Source organism: Saccostrea cucullata, unplaced genomic scaffold, assembly GCF_032062105.1.
Source record: "Saccostrea cucullata isolate Sc308-1 unplaced genomic scaffold, CSIRO_AGI_Scuc_v1 ctg2627, whole genome shotgun sequence".
Classification (NCBI taxonomy): domain Eukaryota; kingdom Metazoa; phylum Mollusca; class Bivalvia; order Ostreida; family Ostreidae; genus Saccostrea; species Saccostrea cuccullata.
In genome coordinates this window covers 1-15607 of record NW_026938072.1, presented here as the reverse complement: position 1 = coordinate 15607, position 15607 = coordinate 1, and the positions used below count along the sequence as shown (strand labels likewise).

Genomic DNA, 15607 nt, shown 5'->3' with positions numbered 1-15607 from the left:
ATAATATATTGAAATAACAAGTTAATATTGGTTTCAAGTTCTTTATTTCAGGTTAAATTAACATTTCTTTTTATTGTTCTCTTTCCTGCTCCTACAATTTGGAGGAAAAAAAATTTATTACTTAATTTAGAAATTAGAAAGAAAAAAAAAGAAAATAGAGCTTTTGGGTTATACTTATTGCATTTAAAATGTCATAATAAAGTTCTAATAATCAAGCTGTCTTACCTCTCGATATCTCTTAATTCTCTTCTCCTCTTTCTCTTGGAGAAGATCCCAAATATTCTGGCGATCGTCGCCCAGAATAGCGTCATAGAAATCTGAAAAAAAAAAGAAAAATGAATTGTGCATGATGGTGTTCAGTATATTATATTTACTCATGTAATAATTTTAACTCCTATAGTGCCCCCCCCCCCCTTCCAAGAAAGGGGGAAGACCTAATTTGTACACTAGGTCCCGAGGACATTGCTTCCATATTGATATGACTCATCTGGGCTTTATCCTTCTTCAAAAAAAGTTTCTGGAAGAGATTTTATCCCTTTTCAAAAAAAGTTTTCGGAAGAGATTAATAATTAAATATATTTCGACATTTAAAATATAAGCACAGTTCAAGAATTAAGATATGATTTTTAAGAGCTGAATAAAATCAATTTTTCTCCAATTCTAATTCATTTCCCCTTGGAAGGGAGTGCGACACTTCATTTAAACAGAGATGCTTTGTTGAATGTTTGGTTGAAATCGGTCCAGTGTTTATGAAAAGAAATCAAAAGTGTGAAAAGTTCATGACAACTCTACACAAATTTGATTTGACAGAGAAGCTCTTATGAATCTTCATCTTAGATTATATAGTTCATCTTTAACTTTTTTAGCACAAATTGTATTTGAACATTTTGACTGATGTAACAGGAATTAACTTTTTTCTTTATTATTCAAAGTGAATTCATTATACACCCTTACCTTTAAACTCAACCCAGAACTTGCAGGTCTCCTGGAACTTTTTGCTCACTAGGAATGCTCTCTGAAATGTAAAAATTTTTATTTTAATATCTTATAAGTAAATAAAAAAATAAATATCACCATTTGGCATGCCTAAACAAAGAGTGCTATTTAAAATTCCCAGCATAAGCAATGAGTAGTTGAAGAGAAAATTTACAACGAAAATTAAGAATGAACTGCAGACGCATGGACATTGGACACATATTTCCCAAAACTTTGGAGAGGGAGTGTAAAAATATCTCAATAACTCATAATAGATTGATTAACTTAGGTCAAAATCAATCCCTATACAATGTTATTTTATCTATTAATACAATATCAATTTATTTATTATTGAGACTTACAATTGCAACAGCCATCCTCATTCTCTTCTGATCTACAGGACTTTCTCCTGGTGGAGTGAAAGGCCTGTACAAATAGTTGCACAGGCCTTCTAGGGAGAGTGCTTGGATATCCATTGTGGAGTGGAACAGCTACAAATAGTATATAGAATTAAAAAAAAATTATGTAAATAAATTATACTTATTGCATATTTTATATCTATATTTGACTATAAATGGTGGTCAGCCAGGTATCATATGTTCACTAGTGGCCAGTTAGCTTAGCTGGTAGAACACCTGACTGGAGTGTCAGGGGCCCGGGTATGAATCCCAGTCTGGTCCCCTGTATTTTCCCCTCTCCTGTTACATATATATATATATATACATATATATTTATATAGTAAAAAAAAAAAAAGAAAAGAACACTGACAAAAATGCTCATAAGATTATAATGTTTAGATTCTAAGTCAAAAAATTAAAATTCATTAATTATTGCAGGCCAACCTTTTCTTTTAAAGAAAGTTGACAAAATTATATCAATGATTTTAATTTATTTACAATTTTATTGTAATAATTCAAGCAGAATTGATAAGATGAGGAATGTTTTTTAAACCACAATTATGCATGTATATTTACAAGAAAATACACCTATTTAAACACAATAAAAACAGTAAAGGTTTAAAGCAAAGTGGATATAATTTTCTTTAAAATACACTTAACAAAACTTCTAAGTGTTCACTTTAATAAATGTCTTTATTTAAAAACTACTTTATAGAATGGTATGATATTTTCAAATTATATCAACAAATGAGTCTTCTAAACAATTGTGGAGAGAAAATTCAATATCACCGATGAAAACCAGTGTTCCGTGACGAAGATTAAAAAGAATAAATTTGTACTTTGCGGTGTGTGTTTTGTGTAATAAGCATCTTTTTGTGATCATTATCAATTTTTAAAAACTGGTTTCAGTAAAAAACACAAAACATTGGTTAAATGACCATTGAGATAGAAGATAGAGCCGTTGGAATGTTGCCATCTTGACCATCTCTGTGCCACGTTTCACTCACTTTTATTTTAGTGCTTAATTGTACTTGATATTACTTTTAAAAATTGTCAAACAGTATCAAAACCCATTTAAACACATTTTTCTATAGGCTGTGATCATTTTTAATCACTAATTTATCACAATTTGAAAGTTTTTGACAAAATTTAACCACACCGGAAGTGACCTTGATCTTCTTCTGATGAGAAAATTTCGTGTCACACCAGATTAAAAGAGTGTTTAAGTGTCCTGAAAAAATGTTAGAAACATGGAAACAAATAATTTCAATCGTAGGGATATGATACGAAATCCGTGCTTAAGACAGTGTTATATCAGCTCAAAGGTCTAAATTATCCTTAAAGCGGCGCGCTAACGTGCTAAAACCCAAGGATAATGACCAAAAGGCATTTGTGTAACGATAAACTGTCAAATTCTCGGATATGAATCCCATTGAACACATTTGGGATTTTAAAAGAAATGTCAAACCCCCCCCCCCTTTTTTTCTCACAATTTCAATGGTTTGGAAGGATCTATGCAGTACATGTAGGTGTGGCAGCAGATTGGTCAATCTCCTATTCAGGGGTACATGGTATCCAACAATAAAGATTGACTTGTAGTAATTAGAGCGAGTAGTGGGTCTTACTCAATCGAGATTTTTTTTGTGTGAATTTTCATTTTGAGGGTACACCATTTTCTTCACACTTTGTTTAAAATTCTGAGGAGATACTTACATGAAATTTACGCAACATCAAACTTAAATATAACTCTTTAACCAAGAATTAAAGAAATTATTTATTCTTCCCATTTGTTCTTTAAAACTTCAAAAATGTTAAGTGAACACTTAGAAGTTTGGTTCAGTGTATACATGTGTTTTAATTGTCCCTGATACTGAATTACTTTCACTTTATAATGAGAGTGTTTTACTTGATAAAAAATATAGTACATGTAGTAATATACATTCAATTTCAGGCAAATAATTGTATTACATTACACATACCATCCTTCTCAGCTGGTTCCGCAGCTGGGTAAATTTGTGAGAAGCGTAGCTGCTCATAACTTTGAATTTATGTGGGTTATGATCCCCAATATACTGCTTCACCTCTCTCTGCACATAAAAGTCATACAGATTATATGTACAATTCTGAACAATTGATAATAATAATCGTATCTTTGATATATATCGCCATGTTAAAAATGCTTTTTTTTTTATTTAAATTTATATACATATACCTTGAAATCCTCATTCTTGGTATCTAGCCATGGACATGCACAGTTCGAATTGTCCCTTCAGGAATTGGAAATATGCTTTCTATAAAATTTAACATATACACGTTAAAACTTGATGACATTGCAAATACATACACAGGGTTGCAAGACATTACAGGCAGTTGCCAAGTTCAATTTAACACAATTTAACATTTTTAGTGCTTGTATTAAACTTACATGAAATCTCTGGTCTTCTACCCTAAATTGTGCATCTTTGGTGTCTGGCAGTCTTGTGGAAGTTTTCTTTAGTTCATCTATACTCTCTCTGAGATGTTTAAGTTCTTTTACTACAACAATTTATATCATACAAATATTCTGATCTATATAATTTAATTATGACTGACTTAATCAGTGAATGTAATCACTTTGTGTTCAAATCATAATCAGTCAATCTACTCATAACCATAGAGCAAAGCATCATGAATGTTGTAAAAAATTGACTGAAGTAACATTTGATTGTAAAATTTAAAATTAATTTAGTCCTTATCACTAATGATAATGAAATGGCAAGGAAAATATTTTTAAAAAATATGGCATGCATCAGAAAAATTATTGGATCATTCAGTGGGTACAACTATTATCTTTTTGCATAAATTAACATGATTAATAAGCTCACAGATATCTTTCAGTAGCTTTTCTGATTGGGGGATTAAACCTTGTTGTCCATTTATGGCATTATTGTCGCCAAACAAATCCTGGCTGACTTGCGACATGTCCTCTGTTTCGCTGACATAGGTTTCTTGAGAGTCCTTTTAAAACACATGTTAGAGAGATTGTTACATGTACACAAGAACAAATAATTTAGCATTTAAAACATTTCTCATTAAGACTTCAGACCATTAACTGGCAAAATTGAAAATATACAGCTTACGTAATTTCTATCTGTTACGATCAAAACATTTAGTGATAGACAATGACAATGGCACAATTTATTATGAATATGTTACTATGAAAACTACATGTATAGATGATTAATGATTGATTTGATGTGCTATTATATTGTTGTTTTATTATATTTCAGGGCTATAATAACATTTGTATTACATAAAGTGCTCACTGTGTCGAATAAATAAGACCTGAACCCTGACAGAGGCGTGTTTGTGTTCTTGATTACCACCCCCTGTTACATTAAGGGGCAAATATTTTATTTCTGTTTGATAAATATATGTATTTCTTTGCAAATTTGTTCAACTGTTTTCATTGAGAATAAGAATAAAACTTGTGCACTCTTATCATCCTAGAAATGAAATGCATGTATATTGTCATGTTTAGCCATGACCTGACTCGACAATTGTTTAACCCCCCCCCCCCCCCCCCCAACTAGAATCAAATATCTCCTGAAAAAAATCTTTGTCTTCAATGATCTTTCGCATTCTTAAAATTATCGTCGATATAAGCTAAAACTCATGTGAACTTCAGACAATATGTATTCAATAAGTTGATTTTTGGATCATACATGTCATCTCAATCCCTTAATTGTTGTCAAAACATAGCCCAATTTGTAAAAACAACACGGGTGTATCCCTCCAATTAACATTGATATTAGTCATCTAATCAACTATAGTGCAAACACTAAATCATTAATAAATGCAATAGAAGGCAATAGAATCAAATCAAAAATTAATTAAGACTAAATAAACATTGTTCCTGGTTTGAGAAAAATGACACAAGTTCGTAATGGAAAAAATATATGTCACTGAATGTTTTGTCACAGATAGAAATGACGTAAGCTGTATATTCCCAATTTTGCCATTTAATGTATTATATATAAAATCAACATATTACAACTCACATAAATGATCTGGGGCACTTTCGGCATCTTGATGATCTTCGATATTTTTACTTATCGTCTGTCAAAACTCGTCATAGTATGACGTAAGACAAAAACATACAGTGTTTCCGAGCCCGATCTAGTCTTGATGTTCTCGAGTAAAAATGTACTTTCAAATACATTATCTGCCTAAAAACGAATCTATATAAATCAGATTAATTTTTTTACCGTATTTAATCAGAGTTGCGAATAAAAGATCTCATCGTCTACACAAACTTTATGATTGTCGATCACAATTATGATCGGGTACAGAATCTCGTTAGACAGCTTCGCGGGGAAAACAAGATGTACGCCTGCGAGAGCTGCGGCTTCAAATCCACAAAAGAAAGCAACTACATACGCCACTTGTCAACAGGCAAACACATAAAAACATCTCTTTTTCTGAAAGAAGACCGCGACGTAGAACCGCCTGACGGAAATTCTTTTTCGGACGACGAACATCAGGACATTCGTCAAGAACATGGCGATGACAGTTCAGATGGCGAAGACACTCAAGACGGTGATCATGGTGATAAAGAGTCTGGTTTGAAGGAACAGTCACAGGATGATAATCCATTTTTTCCATTTAATAATAAGTTGCACATGCTTTTGTATGTGCTAAAGAACTCCCCCACACATTCCGTGGTAAGTCATAACAGGGACTTGTAAACTTTGTGCCTGGTCATCTAGTGATTTTACCAGACCTGGTCATAAGTAATAAAATTTTGAATTGTTAAGTATCCTAAATAAACACTTCTTAATCAATGCTCATATTAAAAAAAAAATGTTATTCATTTTAGAATGCACATTTTCTAGTAATCCGAGATTCATTTGAATCTAATCTTGTCTTATTCCTGATTTTTATTTTGTACGTGACATGTGCAAATGTCAGCAAGGATTACAGTCAGAGGAATCTCAGATTCTAGCTGTTTATGATTACAAAAGCATGATTGATCAGATGTACACCATGATATCTTTTGTTTTTGTATATTGAATTTCATTACGCACAATGTAAAATTCAATCCAAAATTTAACAGTATTGTGAAAAATCTGTAAAAATGACTTAATGCATCTAAGTGATAATGCAGATATTCATAAAGTAATTAAAAAGTTTAGCAGTGTTTAAACTTACAAGACTTGTAGGTCTAAATGTAAACAATTTCACAATTGAATCCCGATCTCAATCAGATAAAATTAATCAGAGTCAGACACTCTGCTCAGCTGTTATTTTGACCTATGGGAATTGTTAGCAACCTATTTACTGTAGAAGTACATTGATCTTTATTCTGTGTGGTATTACTATTAATTTACGCTATGTACGTACTCACAATTTTTCTGTGGAAATTTGTCCAACTATACTTAATATAAATGTATGGCATATATAGTGACAATCTAGAAAATCCGTGTAATATTCTACCCGTGGATTAACACGCTTCCCCGCAGTCACACATTTTAACGCATTTTACCTTTTCCTATTTCTAACGCAAAATCACACATTTACCGTTTCCCCGCAATCATGCATTTTCATGCACTTTAAAAAGTTCATTTAATCTTCAGTTTTTTGCCAAATTCCAACTATTTCATACTTGCTTGAATCTCATGAAATAAAAAAAGTTATTTTCAAATTAAAATATTATTTCAGAATATTATTTATGCTTAAGGTCAAGATCTAGTAAATGAAAGATGCCTACAGATTTCTGAAACTTGAGAAATAAATTCTTTTATTGATGTTTTACAACTTTAGCTTGGTCAAATAAGGTGTTTCAGGGCTTAATTTGTAGGTAAACAAGATGAAAAACTTTATTTTAAACTGTCATACCCCCAAACTATGCTAAATAAATTATTTTCCACCGAGAAACTGGATAATAAACAAGTTTCATTTTTCATTTTTTTTCAAATTTTGGAAGACTTTTGATTCAATTCTAAATGATTTTAATGACAGTACAGCTAGGGGGCTCTTATTTTCTGACAATCAAAGAAGACCTAAGGGGTGCTTATAGGGGCAGGGGCGGTTAATAGGGATTATACGGTATTTTGTACATGACTACTGATTATTTATTGTGCTATTAAAATCACAAACATTGCATCTAAGATGTAAATGTTCATATCTTTTTTTATTGCTTTCCTTTCAGAGCAATGAAGTTGTGAAATTTGTAATTTACATTTTAAAAGAGGCTGGAGTGAAAGAAATACCAACAATGCATGATCTGGAGGAAACAAGGTTTGGAGATTTGAATTGGAGGAATTTAGTACAGGAGGTATGTGGCTAAGTCAGCTAGATGAGTGAAAATCTTATATTTCCTGTTTCTGTTTTGCATAAAAAAAATACCGGTATTGTTGCAGAATGAAGCCAATGATGGTACCACTTTTTGGAGTCTGAAGCCATCGGAAATCTTAAAACTTTTCCTTGCAAATCCAAAATATGCAAAAGATGTTATTAGGTGAGTAATGAAGTCTTTTAAATGGCATTCTGTTCTCAAATGTTTTTCTTTTGTACTTTCTTTTTAATATTAAGGTATAATTATTTCAAATCCCAGCATGTATTTTCAAAGCTGCTGTACAAAAAATAAAAATCTTTTGCCTACCTAACTATCGACACAACTTGAGAATTTCAGGTCAAGTTCGAGGGAAACCAGCATATTTTTAATGATGGTCTCACCATTTTTCACTCATCAAAAACTATCTGTGTACATTGCGGTAACATTGATAACTATTTCTGGAAACAAAGGCAGAAATGTGATATTCTTTTTTTTTTTTTTCAGGTCCACCACTTTGCATGGTCATGATAAATCATTATATAAAATTTTCATCTAAACTGGATTATTTATGTCGTACAAATCTGTACATAGTAACAGACACTGTAACTGTTTAATTTGAAAGTTGAAATTTTTATATTTAAAGGTTACCAACTAATCAGAATAATCATCCCTCTGGAGCTGAGAAATGGAGGAAGGACATCACATTTCACCACTTGCGAATTGATGATGTGTCTTTATTTACTGGTAAAATGTATACCTACAGGGACAACAACACTGGTGAAGAGCAGCATGGAATGTTGAAAAGCTTCATAGATGAGGTACGTCCATGTATTTAGTTACTATACAGAAATCAATTAATTCTTATTCACAAATGATATAAGTAAGCCTCCAGAATACTGCTTCTAACATCTGAGTAATCATACCATTTTTATTAAAATGTGTCATATTTTAATAGAAAGATGTTATCAAGGGAGTTATACAGCCATATGTGATAAACAGAGAAAACAATGCCTCTCCTCAAAGGTTTGTTTAATTAGACAAAATATAATTTAAATAAAATATAATTTAATTTTGTTTATTTTCTAGTCTCTCATTGGTTGATTTCCAAAAAGGAACACAGAATAAAACATAATAACCTGGTTTGGATATGGGGACACATCCCCTTGACAACCAGCTGATTCATCTGTATCTATGCAATCCCACATTTCCAGTCCATGGAATTACATGGAAAATTCCACATTTAATAAATGCACCTTTAACTTTAAACAGTAGATTGATCTTACCTCATGTAAACAAACATCATGGCTGCTAGATCGGTACATCAGTTATTACGTCCCCTTGTTTTCAAATCCCTTCTGTTACTTGGGATGTATTATTGAGCAACAAATTTGAACTCATAAAAAGCAGTACAATTTTACATCCACAGTTGTTTAATTATTTAAAAATTAAATTATTAGGAATGACTCTAATTCTTGGCCAAATTATTCAGTTAATTCCTGGTTTTGGTCAGTTTACTGACCCAAACCAGGTTATAATTGAGTAATTTGGCCAAGAATTAGTCATAAGAGTCATTCCTAAAATGAACATGTGAGTGGAATTTTTTTGTGAGACTTACAATTATCAATTTGTCCCTTAAAATCAGCATTTAATTTTTGAAACTTCATATGAAGAGAAAAGTAAACCTTAAATAGTATGAAATAATATTTGACTGTACATTGAAATTAAAATTTTGTGATTTCAACGCCTTGATTAATTTTCAAATTGAATCCATGCTATAATTTCCGCTTCTATGGTACATGTACATGTATATAGAATCAGAATGTCTAGAACCAGGTTTATTCTGGAAGTGATTTTCAATAAAGTTTTTCTTTCCTTTTATTAGGGATGTGAATGATATCAGGCCTAGTGAAGAGACAATAGAAGTTGATGTCAAACACCTTAGAGAATGTACAGAGCAAGTATGATCATTATTTGTGATAAGACCTACACAAGCAGTATTTTATTTTGTTATAAAATCCTAGTAGATGTTGACATGTTAGCATGTAATATTTAAATTTGTTCAACTGCATTTAAGCTGGATAAGTAACACAGTTTAATTTTGCATATAGGCCTTTTGCCAGCATGAAAATTTGTCTCCATTTGTTGAGAGCCTATCGCCAGTTTGGACCTTACCAGTTAATATTTTTATCGATGACACCTCGGCAAACAGAAGCAAACGATGGCTTGGCCTACATTGCATCCAGATGCAACCTACAGGTACAGTTATGTTATTGGAGTAATAACATTTTGTGCTACTTCACTCCTTCATTAGGTCCCCCCCCCTCCAAAAAAAAAAAAATAAATAAAAAATTGAAAATAAAAAAATTATAATCTGTAAAACTTTTTTATTTCAATTTGAAAATTCTACAAGAAAGTTCATTTTATTTTTTAATTTTACCTGGTATTTAATTTAAAGTAAAGTGTGTGCAATAAATGTCTTATTCCTCCTCCCCCTTTAAAACTTGAAGATAAATTCAATTAGTCTTTGAACTTAACAGCATTTCAAACATTCTGTTCAAATTTATTAATGAATATAAGTACAAAATATGTTGCAATATATTCAAAGTAAAATATTGCAATATATCGCAACACTCGCACTACCCAACTCTACAACAAAACTAAATTGGCCCTGTCAAATGTTGATTCCGTGATAAGCAGCATATCAAAATGTATCAAAATGTATAAATATCTTATTGTTTTATATTTGAGTACATTTACACAACAGAACTCTTTCAAAGAACGATAGACTTGCTGTTTATCTTAATCTCAGTTTGCTTTCTTTTAAAATAGGATTAAAGCTTCCTCTTCGACAACAACATGATACAATTTCCCTTTTATGTGCTTCTGAAAAAGTGGAGCCCATGACTTTGATGAAACCTGTCATCTCGGATATACAATCATGTAAAAGGTATTTGATACATTTAATGCATGATTATGTTTCAAAATAACTTAAAATATTGAAAAAAAAATATGACTCAAGATCTTGAAATGAATTGGACAAGAGGATCAATGAACAGTATACATCAAAAAATGAATGGTTGGTAGTATAATGGGTATTTACTGAATGAAGTATATGTACTTATTTTTTTAGGGATGGCATTTCTGGTTTTGATGCTTATAGAAAGGAAGAATGCATTATAACGACAGACTTAAACATAATTGTCGCAGATTTTAACATGCAGTCTTATCTCTGCAATCATCTTGGAGCCTGTGCTACAAAATATTGTCCACGCTGTTATGTAAGCCTGTCAAACATTTTTTTTTAATTTTTTTTTAATTTTTATATGTTAAGCAAAAATTAAAAGTAACTTCATGAGAAATGATTAATTTCATGCTGATTAATTAATGCATTGTTTAGTTTCACTGACGCATACTTTCACCAGTTTATAACACTTTGACTATTCATTCGGATATTTTATATATATAGATATCAAATAATCATTTGAAATAAATTAATGATACATAATAATTTGTGTTTAGGCGGATGTAGACCATGCCACAAGTAAAGCCAGAGAGAGGACTCCATCAAAGACGTTAACCACAATTAACAGAATCAATATGAGAAGTATGGAGGCAGACAAACGGAAACTAAGACAACAAACTGGTGTCAAAGAATATGAAAATCCATTGTGGGACATAATTAATCCACACAGGTATTTAGATGAAACTTAAATCTATTAAATACTTCCTCCAATGGACCCTTTTTCTGTGACATATTTTGCCTAGGAGTTATTCCCCTTAACTGCCATATTGTAGGACAACATTCCCAGATACCTTCATTATTCAACAAAGTTTAATTTCTTATACTGGTTACTGAGGTAAATATAGCACTATTTTTCTTATGAATACACATTTTTTATAGCCTCTATTAATTCATGATTATAAGATTTCAAATATTTTCCCTCATATTTTTCTTGAATGCATGTTTAAAAGAGATATATTCACTGCTTTGCCTTACAAGATGGTGGCTAAGGGGAATAACTCCTAAGCAAAACATGTCATAGGAAAATGGTAAATATGTGGATGTAAACATGTTCCTGCTGGAACACCTCAAATAAGGTGCCATGCCTTCATTTTAGGGGAGATAATGAAGTGAAAATTTGGTATTCAAATTTGTTCAAATCATGACCCCCAGCTAGCTACCAGGGAAAGAATGGGGCCTCAATGATTGAACATAGTTTTGCATAGGAATATATACCAGTTCCTCCAAAAATGACCCAAATTGTTTTGCCAATCTTTTTTACACAACTTAACATAGGATTACTCGGTTTTGTCTGATCAATGCCAGTTTCTCACAGTGAGTCATGTGATTGTTCAACAAGAGATGATTACTAAAATATCAGATCCCACTTGAAATACTAGTATATATTATGCCCTGTTTGCATTTTTTTTTTGTTTGATAGATTTATGAGATTGAACATTGTTATTTTAAATTGATCATCTTTTTCATTTAGGGATATACCAGTGGGTTTCCTCCATCTGATGCCATTAGGCCTTACTAAACACTTGGTGAAGTGTTTAACAGCATCATTATCAGACGAGAAAGTTGAGAAGCTGCAAGCTCACCTGTCTTCACTGACAAAGCTTTCTTTTGCTAACAAATTTTTTGCTTCTTTGGACAGTCGCCAAGGCAAGGACTTCAAGCAATATGTAAGAGTTTTATAAGAAAAGAAATTTAAGTGTATAAGATATTTACCAGAGGGTGTCATTCATTTATTATTTTGTTCTTGTTTGTTTTAGCTACAATTTGCTCCCATCAATTTTGCCTATGTTGGTATTCCTCGTCAGTTTCTAAAAATGCTGAACACGCTTGCACAGGTAAAAAATAAATCTATTCATGATGCATTAACTAATATACATTGCATCTATTGGATATCATTATTATTTACCAATATTATTTGAAAGCAAGTATATATTTATTCTCTTCATTATGCATGTCACAATAGATACAACAAGTCCTACAGAAAGACCAGTTTACAGAGTCTGACATTGAGGAGGCTGAACATCTTATCAGCAAGTACCTTAACCAAGTTGAGACCCATATACCAGATTTGAAAAGGAAAGCAAAGACTCACCTCCTTTGTCATATGGTAAGTAATTCTCTACTACAACAGCACCCTTTTTGATTATGTTCAAACAATTAAAATAATCATGGAGAATGACTTACGGCATTGGTGAAATATATTATTCTATTTCATTTTTCAACACTGCGAAAGCAAACCATCTTAAGTAAAGATTTGAATGTATTTAACTTTAGTTCATATGCATTTCCAGTTTTCTTTGAGGCAATTTTGAGCAAGGCCTTGTAGTTTTAGTTCTAAAACTGTGAATTTTTAATGACATGTTTTGTTATGATTTTCCAGGTAGATGACATCAAGAGGCATGGTCCTCCAAAAGGTTTCACTGAGGATGGCTTTGAGAAAAACCATGCTTCCATTCGGAATGACATTTTCCACCAGAACCAAAAACAGAGGAGTAGAGATACTGCCATATCCTTCTCCCACATGACATTGCTGAACCATATAATTTCTGGTGGATATTTTCCACAGAACAATGATTGGTAAATATATATTATAAAATCAGAGTCACAAAACAACACATTTATTAACTGGACCCCTATCCTTCCATCTGTCATTGAGAGACATCAATCAAATTGAAGCTTTCATAAGTAGACTTGTAAAGTACAATATCATTTACAACCAATATACTGGTAGGTATAAAAGAAAATCACCATTCAAGTTTCCATATTTTTGTTTTTATTATCTGTCCTTAAAGGAGGTACACCTTCATAAATATCTCTTGTCAGAGATCTTTGTAGCAGAATTCTAACATTTCTGTTTGGAAAAGTTAAAATTAATGAACAATAGTGAATTATTGAAAGTCAAACAATTGAGAAAAATATTGTTTATTTAGGGTGTGTTCAGGACATGGAGCAAAAGACTTGGGTCTACAACGGGAGGTCCTGCAGTATATGGGTAGATCCTTACCAGAGGAGGAAGGTGCAGTGGTCGTAAGGAAGCTGAATAGGAAGCCGAATGGTAAAGCCCTTCCAACCCTACTCGAAGAATCCACTCTTCTTCAACTCTGTACAGATTTGGATGTACCCTACATTCCTCCAGAGGAAGCCTGCATTTACATTGGCAGTGCCATTAAGACACAGAGGAATGAGTTGGCCAATGTTGGTGATGCTTTAAAGTATTATTCAGCAGAAAGTGAGGTAATTCACTTTGTGATTGAAAGTGATGACAACTAAATAATCATAAAATTATATTATATTCAATTGAGCTTGTCATTTATATAAGGATTAAATTTAATAGTCATGCAAGTGATTCTGTGTAAGCTGGGTGATGACATTTCATGCTTTACAATTAATCCATCTGAATTATCGTGGGTAAAAACTCATTACTTTGAGAATTGAGAGATTTTTTGATAGCACTTTCAATTAGCCCATGCCTGATTCTCAGAACCTGGGGATCGGAGTACCTTAACTTGATTACCATAATTGTACCAACATAGATTTTCTTTATGTTTACAGTCCATGGTTGGAATTTTTAAAGAAGCACTAGTTGTGAAGAAAAAAAGAAGTGCAGAGATCATATATGCCGTAAAAATTCAGATTTTAGAGAAAGTTGGTCGTTCCCAAGAAACAGGATGTCCACTTTTACAACTCAAGGACAGACATATTTATAAGCATCCTTGTAAAATTATTCAGTTGGAAGAGGTTTTCCACAACTGCAAAGATACTAAGTGTCCTGTACAAAAAGACAACATCAGTAACACAATGTTTGTCAAACACAGAGATTTCAACTCCTACATTTTAAATAGATTTAGGTTGTAAAACTCTTATTCATTTAAGAAGGCCTTCACAGGATTTGATCATGTGACCGACCCACTTCAATTCCCATTGAAGTTTATAAGCTTGTTATTTATTACTTATATATACATTTGAGACAGACAATTGAATATTTTTGAATTTAATTATTGCACTAACCGTCCGTATTAGATTTTGAAAAATGACGCAAGGTGTAAATCGGCTTGCATGGCGGTTACGGTCATTTTTTTAATTCATGTACCGGTAGATATTATTGCACCGTGTGATTAGGTCAAGTATTGACCTCTGACAAACTTCATACAGAATTGAATATATTTTTTCTCTGCATGTTCATGAGAGCTACCACAAATGTATATATATGGAGTTAATTTTCTCAAATGAGTGATAATAGAAATTTACCTCAAAGAGTTGTTCATTTGGGGTCTTGGCATGCTTACATCATGTTTCCTATTCTTAATGAATGTTTTGATGTTTCAGACTTGTAAAGGCTATGTTCTTGAATATTTTTTGAATTTATTCTTTATGAACAATGGGACATAACATTAGTAGAAGTCAAATATAAGTATTTAAACTTTGAAAAGTGTTTTCATTTTCTTTTCATAATGTAAAAGGAGAATCATTCAGAGAAAGAATTTCTATCTTTCACTAGATTATGGTTATTTGAATTTTCTAATTTATTAATTCTATATAGGGATTACAAACGAAAAAAAGGAAGAAAGAAATAGCTAAATACTAGTATGACTGGAATATATATATATATATATATATATATATATATATATATATATATATATATATATATATATATATATATAGTTTTGTGCCATGCGGATTGTGGGTTATTTTGCGTCTTTTTCACTCACGTTGTGGGTACCTTGTATGGTTTATGGGTCATTATATATTGACCCACAAACCATGTGCCTAAAATTTTGTTTATGACAATAAATTAGTAACTATATTCATTTTTTACAAAAAAAAATTTTTGACCCATAATTACACAATCAAAAAATGACCCACAATGCAATTTTATATATATGAAATCTTACC

At 31.8% G+C, this 15607-nt stretch overlaps 2 protein-coding genes across 2 annotated transcripts; one reads left to right on the top strand and one right to left on the bottom strand.

The window, feature by feature from the left end:
* Nucleotides 1–37: 37 nt before the first annotated feature.
* LOC134249367 (uncharacterized) lies at nucleotides 38–5500 on the bottom strand. The gene is made up of 9 exons (XM_062731723.1): nucleotides 5414–5500; nucleotides 4238–4370; nucleotides 3799–3908; nucleotides 3586–3664; nucleotides 3353–3460; nucleotides 1338–1466; nucleotides 955–1015; nucleotides 226–317; nucleotides 38–91 (listed from the first exon to the last, which is right to left on the bottom strand). The coding sequence occupies exons 5-9, from the start codon at nucleotides 3407–3409 to the stop codon at nucleotides 71–73; spliced, it is 360 nt and encodes a 119-aa protein (XP_062587707.1). The 5' UTR covers nucleotides 3410–3460; nucleotides 3586–3664; nucleotides 3799–3908; nucleotides 4238–4370; nucleotides 5414–5500; the 3' UTR covers nucleotides 38–70.
* A 164-nt stretch (nucleotides 5501–5664) lies between these two features.
* Nucleotides 5665–14511, top strand: LOC134249366 (uncharacterized; the record flags this gene model as incomplete). Its single annotated transcript, XM_062731722.1, has 16 exons — nucleotides 5665–6076; nucleotides 7564–7689; nucleotides 7775–7872; nucleotides 8333–8507; nucleotides 8645–8712; nucleotides 9572–9647; nucleotides 9798–9945; nucleotides 10438–10636; nucleotides 10820–10967; nucleotides 11209–11381; nucleotides 12183–12378; nucleotides 12469–12546; nucleotides 12675–12818; nucleotides 13092–13288; nucleotides 13642–13945; nucleotides 14264–14511. Coding segments are annotated over exons 1-16 (2717 nt in total), but the record flags the coding sequence as incomplete, so codon positions are not given.
* Nucleotides 14512–15607: the final 1096 nt, after the last annotated feature.

What these genes read in the sequence shown, in the direction of transcription:
- LOC134249367 (XM_062731723.1), bottom strand. Translation starts at nt 3,409, where the DNA reads ATGAGCAGCTACGCTTCTCACAAATTTACCCAGCTGCGGAACCAGCTG. An exon ending in TGAGGATGGCTGTTGCAATT is followed by an intron (nt 1,016 to 1,337) that starts GTAAGTCTCAAT and finishes TTTACATTTCAG; the next exon opens with AGAGCATTCCTAGTGAGCAA. An exon ending in GAATTAAGAGATATCGAGAG is followed by an intron (nt 92 to 225) that starts GTAAGACAGCTT and finishes TCCAAATTGTAG; the next exon opens with GAGCAGGAAAGAGAACAATA.